At 30.0% G+C, this 12,507-nt stretch overlaps 1 protein-coding gene across 2 annotated transcripts in view; it reads left to right on the forward strand.

The window, feature by feature from the left end:
- rod (kinetochore component rough deal) overlaps positions 1–12,507 on the forward strand; it is a 328,458-nt gene that overhangs the window by 292,927 nt on the left and 23,024 nt on the right. For both annotated transcript variants that reach the window (XR_015041682.1, XM_085818707.1), the window contains exons 43-46: positions 1,752–1,810; positions 2,747–2,939; positions 4,350–4,604; positions 10,957–11,075. Coding sequence is in view for 1 of the 2 variants with exons in the window: in XM_085818707.1 (XP_085674833.1) it covers positions 1,752–1,810; positions 2,747–2,939; positions 4,350–4,604; positions 10,957–11,075 (626 nt within the window). In the remaining variant the exon portion in view is untranslated. The remainder of the gene's footprint in view (positions 1–1,751; positions 1,811–2,746; positions 2,940–4,349; positions 4,605–10,956; positions 11,076–12,507) is intronic.

A 12,507-nucleotide genomic window follows, 5' to 3' on the forward strand; every position in this document is an offset into this window, starting at 1 on the left:
GATGCAGATAAATTTGAATATTTGCAAAAATTTGAATATTTTATTCTCAATATCTTTAACTTCTCCCCCTCCCCAAGCTCAATTTTTCATTTACAAAAACCATCATTCCTGTGCTATGTTAACCCTTTGACGCGTTCGATACTATTTTTATAATTTTTTTTAACTAAAAACTCTAGAAACTGAATATTATGATTCTAGAGACAAATAATATATGAATTCAAAAAACTTACTCTTGCACATTGTTCTGTGGGTGGTGGTCACACTGTGAAAAAATCACTGCACATCTATCACTTTGGAACTTACTGGGGTAGCAGGGCAAAAAACTTACCTTTTCCATGCACGTTTCCAAGAAATGACGAAATTCTTGAATTTAAAAAAAAAAAAAAAGTATGTAAGAATTGCATTATATATAATTTTTTTTCATTATTTTACAAAGTAAATCATCAGAAAAAATTAAAAACTAATCTTTTATGTAATTTTTCTATAGCAGTGAAAATGTAAGTACCTACATAATAAGGACATTCGGATAAACGAATTAAAAAAATTCAGTAAAATAAGGATAAAAAAAACTTTTTTTTTTTTTTTTTTTTTTTTTTTTTGTCCAAAGCATGTTTTGTCTTTTTGGTACATGCATAGACCCACACTGCACGTTTCGCACATGTATCTTGTTCTACGAGGTTTGTTCCTTGTGCTACAAAATGTACACTGCTTGGATCTAAATTTCACTGGTATATGTCGAGTGTTATTTAGTTTCTTTTCATCTGGCACATAAAATTTGTGGGTTTTTTTTATGTTAATGGGGGGGGGGAGCTTGGTCATTTGGCTTTGGTACGGATCATTCGTTTCCCATTCATACTTATTTTACTTGTATTTCGTCCCAAAATTTTAAGAAAATATTTTAAATTTAAATAAAAATTTATTTGATTTCTACTTTTAATTATAGAAAAGTATATTTTACATTAAATTTAAACCACACGAAATAATTTATAAAATTACAATACTAGCTTGGGGAGCAAGTGTGTTGAGGCTAGAGAAGAGAAAGACCTTTTTACTGGGCATGTGCATGTATTGTTTAGTAATAAAATAACTCTGTGGTTTCAAAGCTCCTTATCTATATCCAGGTAAAAATAAACATTTCTGTTTGAAAAGCAAGCAAACATCATTGTGAAGAGCAGTAGTTTCAAGGCACGGCCACTGAGCTTCTAGAGGATTGTGAGCATAGTCACACAGTGCTCTAGCGGCTCTGTGGTTGCACCCTGAAACCACAAAGCAAATGCCATACATATAGAGGGTTTTTGTTTATGAAAGAAATCATGATGTGCGATGAATAACTTTTGAAATTTAAAGTTGTTTATATTAATAAAAAGAAGCTATTTTGTCTCATTGAAAACTAATTTTAAAAGGCATCTGATTTGAAGTACTAAGACCTAAAACATGTATGATTCTGTAATCATTTTGTGTTATTTAGAAGTTAAAGATCAGCAATCAATTGATTTTCACTCAGTTTTCGAAAGAAGAGGAGAAAAAAAATTGAAAATTGGTGGTTTCAGGGCACGACCACCACACGTCAAAGGTTAACTATATATGTTATATCATATGTTTAATACTTGATTGAAATTGATATCAAATATGTATGTTATATAAAATATTTAATTGCTTCGTTAAATATTTAAAATAGATGATTTTATATGGATTTGGAAAATTCAAAAATTTAAATTTTGTAATTATGCATTTAATTTTTTTTCTCAAAGATCCAGAGCTGAATGCAAATACTGTGCCTGTGTGGCTTAAAATAGCTCCTTTATTGAAGGTAAGTTTATTATACACTTGCTGCCTCTTATTTGATCATGTTTGTCCACAGCTATTTTGATATGATTAACTGAATTATAGCATTAAACAATGAGAAAAAATATTCTTCAAAATAGCAATGAAATTTAACAAATTTAATATAAAAACATCAAGAAACATATAAATAGGTATCTCAGAGTATTTTAATTTGGAAAATGCAAAAGTTTGTTTATGAATTTTTGCATAATGTCTTTAATGCAAAAATTAATTTATGGACTGTTCATAACATTTCTAAAAATTATTTGACAGATGCTATCCTAATCTTACTATCTGGAAGGCATCCATTATTGGAAGAGAACGTATCAATGCAAAATTTTAAATGAAGCAAAAAAGTAACTTTAGTTTGTCGTAGATGTTTCCAAGGGAATTTTTTTTTCAAAGGAAAAGGGGAAATTCTGCAGGTTCCCCCTCCTCCTGAGGAAGATAAAAGATGAAAATCTATACCAAACTAAGGTTATGTTTTTGCCTAAATCAAGCTTTTTGGCAACTTAACCCCTCGCTTGGCAGTCATTTGCCAGTTTTTATTATGATTTTATATGGATATATACTCTGTTTGGCAAATTCATGTTTTTTTTTTTTTTTTTTTTTTTTTTTTTTTTTTTTTTTGGTGATTTAAGCCTAAAAAATTCGTTTTATAATAGTTTGATTATATTAACCAAAGTGTTTATCGCAATAAGGGATGCATTTTCCATGTTTTTGTATATGAACAGGCGATACTTTGGCAAATGGATAACGATACCCAAATGCTAACATTAACCTCGATCACATTAAGTGACGTCTACTGTAAAACCATTTTTGTGATTTTTTTTTTTTTTTTTTTTTTTTTTTTTTTTTTTTTTTTTTCAAGTTTATCACCATGTACAGGATTTAATTTTCTAAGTGTTCTTTTATTTCCTAGATATCTTCAGACCAACTGATAATTGTTGCTGTGCAGAATGAAGTGAATAAATACCTTGAGAAAATTTGTGATCATATTGTTCTAAACCCAGATAAACAGTTTGTGAGTTCTATAAATAACATGTTGGTAAAAATTAGTGTACCTGAGATGGCAGTAGGATGTGCAAGTTGGGTTACTAATAGGATGCCTGCTGGTAAAATATTTGATGTATTAAGTTCTTTTTCCTAAAATTCATGCCTGAAATAATGTCCTGTTTCAATCATAGCTTTATTTTCTTGAACAAATATACTACTTATTATAATGTAACATTGACTTTTAAATAAACTGCATTTTCATTGCCTTAAATTTACATGGAAATAAAAATTTTATTTCAAAACATATATATATTTACATTATATTTAAAATATATATTCATTATATTACATTATGTTCATAATACATATATATTTGAAATATATAAATTTATAGTTGTGTAGTTTATGTTAAGTCTGTAATTAATATTGTGTATTCAAAACCAAGTATTTCAAAATAAACCATAAAATAAATCTTGAAAGCTTTGATCATAAGCTTAATACTCCAGTTTAAGAAGTGAATTCGTAAGTAAGATGGTCATTTTATGATGCCAGTTTTTTAGTCCAAAGGGGCTTTGTCCCTGAAGGACTATTGTTTTCATTTTGCGGTTTTGCTTTGAAAACTTTAAAAGGGCTGTATCACTTTTCAAATCGTTGCCACCAAATACCATCGCCCTGTATTGTATTTGAAGAAATTAAATAATGAAGAATCTGCATAATTGTGTGTCTGTTTCTCGCATTGTGATAAAACAGTGGTACCTAGAGCCATCCAATTTTGAATGACATAATCCTACTACGAATATGGGCATCTGAAAGCCCAAATTTGGAATTTGTTTTATTATCAATGTCATATTTTATAAAACTTTAACGAATATTTGGTTAATAAACTCAACGATTTAAAAGCAAGCAGTGGCAATACTCTACGGGGAAGGGGGGACCTTTTTATCTACAGCGCGCAGAACTGTGTATTGGAAATTCTAAAGATTCACTCATTTTAAAATTATTATGCAACATTGCTGTTGAACTGAATTGTATGGTTTAAGTGCAAAGAGCATGATATTTAATAAATAAAGGTAACACGCAAAATGTTAAAAAAAACAACCCTTTGGACGTAATTTAAAATCTGAAACCTTTCAGTATTTTTTTTTTTTTTAAAGCACTTGTGCCATATAATAAAAGTCTTACTGATAAGCTGTTTTATGTCATTTCAATCACAGTTCAGCTTAAAAATATTAATTTTCAAAGAGGCTATATGAATTCTTGAATATCATACCTATTTGAGCATATGCATTTTTCATTCCAGTACTACTTTTAGTTACATTTTTCCAGAAAGAAGACATTTATAAATTTTTATTATGCATAGTGCCTTAATAGTTCTCTAAATGGACTTCATAAAATAGTTTTCTTACAAAATATTATTTACAAAAAATGTAATTTTGTGTGAAAATTTAAGAAAACTTTGTATTTTTTCTTGAGAATTTTATTTGGCTTTCAATTAGTTTGTTATTTAAGATACTTAGTTTATTTTCCAGGTGGAAATAGAGTTTTATTTGCTACAATGACTGTAAACTTTGCTGCTCAGTGGTCTGAGGTAGCTCCTGCTTCACAGAATGTGAAACAAGTGCATAAAAAGTTAGATGCACTTCGTCAACATTTAGCTATTGAAAGAGAGCTGTACAAGTATAATATAGCTACAGAAGCAGCCTTATGTCTAATTTCTTCTCCATATGAACTTGTAGAACATTTAATTGAGAATTATTCCTCGATAGCTCTTCAAACTATAAAAGGTATGTAATTGCTTAACTTCTATGTTAGTTTCATGGTATGCAAAATGCACCTAATGAGTTTTTGAAATATTTATTTTCTCATTTAATGAAAACATAATTAGGTTTTTAGGTTTTGATGATGTAATAATTAACATTTTGTTTAATACTAGTGTTATTTTCCAATATTATTTTAATAAACAGAATATTTAAAATAGTATACTGTTTTCACCATAAAAATTAAGTTTAGGCAATATATGTGTGGATATTATTTTACAGAAACATAACTTAATATATGGAATACTCTTGGGCTCGTTTTGAACAAACATAAAAGTTTCTGAAAAAAGAATTATTTTTTCAATGTGTTTTGAAAACTGAAAAATTGTTTTCAAAATGCTCCTTGAATATTTGGAAACATCAGTAACCTGAAATGTACATACACATGTGCACACATATATATGTAGGCTGTCTGAAAAATTTCCAACCTAACAAAGAAAAAAGATATTTTTCCTCTAAAATTACCTTTATTTTTCAGCATAGTCACCTTGTAAGTCTATACATGTCTTCCAGCAGTGCTCCCATCCTTTTAACCTGCCAAAATAATATGTGGAATCTTTCTGTATAATGCATCCTCATTTGACGAAAATCTTTGTCCTTCAAGTGCTCCTTTAGCTTAATGAACAAAAAAGATCTCTTGATGCCAGGTTTGGCAAATAGGTCTCGCAAGCAGTTCAAATTGCAATTCATGGTTTTTTGCAACGACTTCATATAACAGGTAGACGGCTCACCCACAGAGAATTCGTCTGCTAGGGTGTCTCCAACATATACCACGTGACTAATGCTCTTGGCGCTCTTGGGGAGTGATAGCTTAGGCTGTTCATCGCCAGTTTGGCCCGCTTTTGATGTGGCAGGTAGTGCTTTTTATTTCCGTCTGCTAGCAGTCAGCAGACAACGGCCTCGAATTAGGTTGTTCGATTTTTTACAATTATATTTAGATATAACTTAACCCCTTTTTTCCTGAATATTTTATCTATATTTTTAATAATCGCTTTAAATTATTTGCACCATTGTTTAAGATGTTTAGGTTAAATAATTTTAGGAAGAAAATCTAAAGTAAATAATAAAAAATTGAGATGGAAACTTTAATTTTGAATAACGTTAAAAAATTAATTGCACTATTGTTATAATATTTGAGAAGGTAAAAAAATCTCGTTTAATTTTAATGCATTGCATCCTAAAGAGAAAAAGAAAATCACATTGTATTATATGTATTTATGCCATTGATTGCCTCTCTTTTCTTGAGATTATATTACTGGAACAAAATAATGCACTCTCTTTTCTTGAGATTATATTACTGGGACAAAATAATGCAATCTTAATTACTGATTTCCACACTCATGTGTATGTCATGGAGGGGATCAATACATCTTATTAACTATAACATTGTTTCATAAGAATAAATTGAATTTAATTAAAAAAATTAAATTTAAATACAAATATTCTTTGCGCCATTGCTGCAAGGAATGAAATTTAAATTTAAACAAATTTAAATTTAATTTTTAACAAATAATTAATAAATTTTTAACAAATAATTTTTAACAAATAATGATAATTTTTAACAAATAATGGATTTATTTTGCACTTGATTTGCTTGATTATGCTTCTGAATTTAAATGATATTGTAGATTAGTTCCAGTATTAAATCTTTTATATGTTTGCACATTTTTTTTAAAACTATTTTGGCTTTTTTTAGGATTTAAATTTGCTTTTTTACTTTTATACATATTTGTTAAAAATTAAATTTAAATTTGTTTAAATTTATTAACTATAACAAATATTTTAAATTGAATATGTATCAAACGGTAACAAACCTCAACTCAGTATTTATTATTAGGATCAAAACGATATTACAGTTAAAAATTCTCTCACTTTTCTTTTTTTTTTTTTAAATACTATTTAAAATATGGTAAGTTTTTCACATCACATTTTTTCAATTACAATAAATTTCTAACAGCATTGTAGATGGGACAGAATTATAATCCAGATTATTTTAATTGATTTTATAGAAAATAATGATAAAGCATTGAGCTTTATAAAAGTAATCTGATTTTTAAAATAATGCTGTTTAACTGTTTATGTTCAATGTTGCATGAATCAAGATCTTCAGCTTTTTTTTTTTAACAAAGTAAACATATCGCACAATCTTTTCTCAATAATTTAATGCTAATAATAGCATTTTTCTTTTTTTATTGCAGGCAGTAATTGTTTATGAAATCAAAACACGTACGACTTGTCGAAAAAAAGTTAACGCCAATTGGCGCAGCATTCTATTTCAACGGAATACACGGAAAAAACATATAAAATTCAATTATTAGTAAAGGGTGATTCCAGTAAATTGTGTCACAGTATTTAATACATTTTGATGCTAATAATACATGCTGAAAATGTCATATACGGCGGCAATTTTCTTATACAATATGGCTGAAACTTTCCAACCAATTCAACAGAGATAGTAAAATGACAAAAATACTGAAAATAAAATAATAAATCATGCAGTTTTAACTTACCTATGAAAGGTTACAAGTCCTCCTTTCACGAAACTTTCTTTACATCCGTAGGCGCTGCAGCGAATAACCATTTTTACTTAAATTTTATGTGACCAAGCAGAGCAGCAGTCTTTCGTCCCATAGAAAGCAATGTAAAGTATTTCCGGACTTTCGGAATTCGCGCAGCAGTCATGTGACACTAATGTTGGAACCGGTTGAAGGTTGCAATACGCTCTCTACCAGTATACTATCTCGTTGGTTTTTTGCTATTGCAACCACTGAGGTGTGAAATGGAGCACTGTCTTGGTGAAACAAAAATTTTTTCATTTGCAAATGTGGCTATTTTTCCATAATTTCTGCCTTCAGTTTGTTATGTTGCATAGTATGCTCCAGTAGGTATGTTTGGTCACCCTTTTAGGCATTTTTCAATGTAATCTAGTAGGACAATATAATGGCTGTCCCAGAAAACTGTTACCATCACTTTCCCAGCAGAAGGAACAGTTTTTGCCGTTTTTGGAGCCAATTCTTCCTTTGCAGTTTACTGCTTTGACTGTGATTTTGTTTCTAGGCTGTAATGATAAAATTCAGGTTTCATCTACAATGATTAACAATCAGAAAAATTCCGATTCTGTGTATGTGTCTTTCGCTCGTGCTGTGTGTAAGCTAATAGACCCAGGACTGAGAATTTTGGTACATAGATGCAGCTAAATTGAATGTCAGTGCACCTCGAAGTGATTTTTTTCAAAATTCGAATCAGATTTTTTTTAAATTTTATCTTTATTGATGAAACTGCATCATTTTGAATAGTTTCATTCTTTTAGAAATGTGGTTTTGGCAACAGTTTTTCATTCAATGCTTTGTATACTGGACTGCTGACTGTCGAAAATATGAGATAAAATATTGCTTATTTCATGCTGTTTATTTTCTTTTGATTTTTGGACACTCAACACGCACATCGCAGTCTTCTTATTCTGACGCGCATGTGTCTCGTGAGGCACAACAGAAAGAAGTTCCTTTCCCCCCTCTCTCTTTATTAGCTAGTGGCAAAGAGGTTTGTATGTTTTGAATTATATCATCTACAAAGCACAATTTTGATTGGTTAATGCTTTCTGATGATAGTTTCATTCTTTTAGAAATGTGATTTTGGCAACAGTTTTTCATTCATTGCTTTGGATACTGGACTGCTGACTGTTTTCTCTTGAAAATATGAGATTTATTACTTATTTCATTGTAATTTTTGTATATTTTGTTTTAATTATATATAATTTTAATTATGTAAAACGTTTATCATGTTTTTTTTAGGAAACAAAGTTCTTAACTTCCTTTATACCATTTGAATTCTTAAGATTTTGCAATGGAAAGTTGGTTAATTTGTTTATTAGGATAATTAATATTTGTATTCAGGGATATTGCTTATTTCATTGTAATTTTTTTAATATGTGATACTTATATATATAAAGTTATTCTGCAGAGTAAAATTCTGTGCAGGTTTTAAATTTAATGTTTGGTGTTCCCTTTAGGCATTTTTATAGTGCATTTAAAACTGTGTGGCAGTTCTTTATAGATAGTTTATTATATTCATCTGCAGACAATAAAGAACTTTATATTACCTAATATGTCTAGTGCTGAATGTGCACCAATTTCAGTATGAATGAAAAATTTAGTTTCAAGAATGTGTTCATTGAATTTATTTTTAGAAGCAATATGAAACTTGGCATATTTATTAAAATAATTATTATTCTGCAAAATATGCTCTTGCACTTAACTTGAAAGAAGTTGAGTTACAAAGATCTGCTTCAGTTCCTTGATAGTACATTAACTTTGATGTTCTGTTTTGCATCACCAATCGTAAAATGTATGTGATAATAAAAGCAAAGAAAAGATGGAACACTGGTAATGCATTACTTTGATCCATATTGAAGAGGCAGAATTTTGATTGCATAGTATGCTAATATGTTGACTTGGTAATATCTAAAACACTTGGCGGTCGAGGCAGTTTTAATTTCATTTTTATTTGCAACTGATATTTGTGGCCACAATTCACTTGGCACTCAAGTTGTGCCTGTTCAAGAACATTTACATTTTTGATATTATTGAATAGGAAGCAGCATAACGGAATTACTTCCAAGCAGAGCAGAGACAGAAGCTGAAGTGCGTAGTTATGTAAGACGGAAGCACACGAAGAGAAAAGTTTTGGTTTGAGTAAAAAAGTTTCAGTTTACAATTATTACGTCATCAGCGTGCATTGCACAGACCACAAAAATTGAATTATCTAGAAATGATGCAATCGAGAGAGGTTATTACGAATTTTAGAACAGAGAGGGAGAATTAAAAGATTTACCGTTAGTTTAAATTATAATTTTGATTTAGATATTTTTTATCTTACATATATATATGCCATTATTTTGTAATAATGATGTGAAAAATTCCATTTACTTTTTTCCCCGCTTTCAGTGGGTGTGTGTTTGTAATACAAATTAATCTCAAATCACATGTAATCAGTTAAGTGAATACAAAGAATGTTTAATGCTTTGATTTGTAAGGTTATTTTAATTTTATTAACAGTTTTAATTTTGAGTTAAACTTCTTTCCTATCAAATCTTTAACTTCAACTTACGACTTCTGGCCAGAACGAAGTTTTAGAATCACGTCTGAATGCTTAATGAAGAAGAGCGGTATTTAACCGTGAAGTTCTACTTGCTAAGTTAGAAAAAATCAGAGTTTCTGATTTGCATGTGTCTGCCTTTTTGGCTACTCTCCCTCAAAGCTGTTATTACGCTCGGCCGTACTCAGGCCCTTGATAAGCTTCGTAGTCAAATAGAGTTAAGGGGCCAACTCGATTAAAATCTTGATAGCTTCGGCTATATCTCTTTAGTTAATCGTAGTTTTAGTTTATTTCTTAGTCTCTTAAGTTCAAGCTCAAGTGTCGGCTTTTATTGTACACTCCAAAATGGAGTTCTGTTAAATCTTATTGGAATAATAAAGGGTTAGTTACCCTTCCGTCTTGTTTTTTCTTGTCACACGAACTTAAGTGATTATTCGCTAACTAGTTCTTAAGATTACTCACTTTTGACTGCAAATACACAATGGTAAACCTCACAGATTTTTTTTTAAATATTCTTTTTTTTTTTTTTTTTTTTTTTTTTTTTTTGTGTGTGTGTGTGTGTGTGTGTGTGTGTGTGTGTGTGTGTGTGTTAGTGGAAAAAATATTATTTAACAAATATTTTATTTTATATCTGCAAATATTCTGGAAATGTATTTTGCAGTGTAGTACATTCTGTGAAAGAGAAAATGTACATGATTTTTTAGTATCATTTATTTCATTTCCACTGCTGTTTCATGGGTAAATAAATATCTATGCAGAATTTTTAAGATAGAAATGTGTGAAATATGAGTTTTTTTTTGTAAGTTTGTAGAGTTTTTAATGACTTTTTTAGTTTAATATTTCTATTTTCTGTACTAATTTGGAGATGCTTGGCACTTCTGAAGTGGAATTAGTAATGAGAAGTCTGTGATATATTATGCTTTTCAGCTTAATTTGTTATTAAAAATTATAAATAGTGCTGCAAATTCTGTATCAATGAGTGTTAAATTCTACATCAAGGAATGCAGTTACATATTTTTTGAATAATTGTTTCTGTAATTTCTCTTTACCAATAGACAAATATTATCAACATTTATTCAAATGTTGCTTTTTATGTAAATCAGTTTAAATCTAAAAAAAAAAAAGTATTTGTTAGAAATATGTTTTCCCTAATATTTTATTTTTTTAAAAAGTCATCTAATATTTTTCCTATCTATTTTTTAAAATATTATTTCTTATGTTTTAGTTTGCAGAGCATCTGTAAACATATCTAGTATTGTTGACATTAACCTGAAAGACATCTTTCTCAAATTTATCAACAAGTGGTTAAATGTTTCTGGCAGCAGTTTGGTTAATCTCAATGAAGTATGTATTATTATTTTTAGTATAATTAATAGAAATAATTTTTGTATGTGCATTTTTAAATTAACGTACAATATATAATGTATTTTATTGCACATTTTAAATGGTATAAGTTGGAAATTTATGTATTATATATCATAATATCCACAATAGCCTCCTTGTGATTGAAGTTTTTGAATTTTGTGAGCAAAGTTTTGTGCCCAGTTAATAATTTAATAATTTTTAAGTACATATTCACATTCCGAAGGTCTCCATTTAGTACAAGCAACCAGTAAAATTATGCACAGAAAGCTGCTTTATGGTTTCCTTGAGTTTAAAGCCCCATTCAGTCAATCTGAAGAAAATGAATTGTTAAGCTTTTAAAAATGATACTAAGGCCCATATCACACGACGTTTGTTTCCTCGAACAACTGTTTCAGACAATTTCTTTCACTAGTTTACTATTGAATGAAAAAGACGTGCGACTTTTTCATTCCTTTCCAAAAAAATTGCAAGTTGTTCGTTTTCAACCAATCAGCTATCAGCTTCGAATGCTATCAGCTTGTTTGTAATGGGGAACCAGTTTCCCCTGTGTTAACCCCAAAGCAGTATATGGTGATTGGCTGTTGTGACAAAGCAGAAAAATCGTTCCAAACAGTTGTTCTTCCAAAACAAACCACTGTGTGATAGCAGCCTAAGAAGAATTTGCTGAGTGAGTCATTTCTATAATTTTATGAAAGGTGCATTATAATCATAAAATAATTAAAGAAACACATATTGGTGATGTCCTCAAATCTACCTTGGCCATATTTTTAAGTCTAAAAGATATTATTGCATTGCATAGGTTCATCAAATTGGAGTAATTGCTGATAACACTTGATGAAGAATGAAAACACAATATATTGCCAGCATATTTGTCAGCAAGCACTATTACACAGTACAGTTCCAAAGACATGTTTACATTTAGCAAAAAACCTATGACAAACACGCTAAAACAATCAGCAGCACAACCTTCAGGCTATAATGGAGAAGACAGCTTCACAGCAGAGCATTAAAGTACAGCTCCCAACTCAGTCAATCGCTCTCAAGGCTAATCTCTTAACTCAAGGTACTACTTTCTCCCCCATAAGGCAGGGTATGTATAGCTTTAACCAACCTACTAGAATGTTCTCGGTGGTTCAACTATTTGGTGACATTGTCACTAAATATCGCTGAATGGGTGATTTCCTACCAAATGTGGAACTCTGCATTTCCCTGTTATGTTTTGGAAACCCTAAGCCCACCATTGACTCATGCTGCATTATCCAGCGGACTACTTTCTCCACTCCGCCAGAGAAGCTTCATTTTCTACCTGCTTTGCGGGGAAGTTATCTTACTGTGCAGTCACTGGCCATTTCGCAACACTGCCCACTCCCAAGCACTGATTGCCCTGGGCAGTACAAATAGACAAAATAGA

The sequence above is a fragment of the Stegodyphus dumicola genome, chromosome 6, assembly GCF_044657685.1.
Source record: "Stegodyphus dumicola isolate Sdum_Otavi_A_Nest chromosome 6, ASM4465768v1".
Lineage (NCBI taxonomy): Eukaryota > Metazoa > Arthropoda > Arachnida > Araneae > Eresidae > Stegodyphus > Stegodyphus dumicola.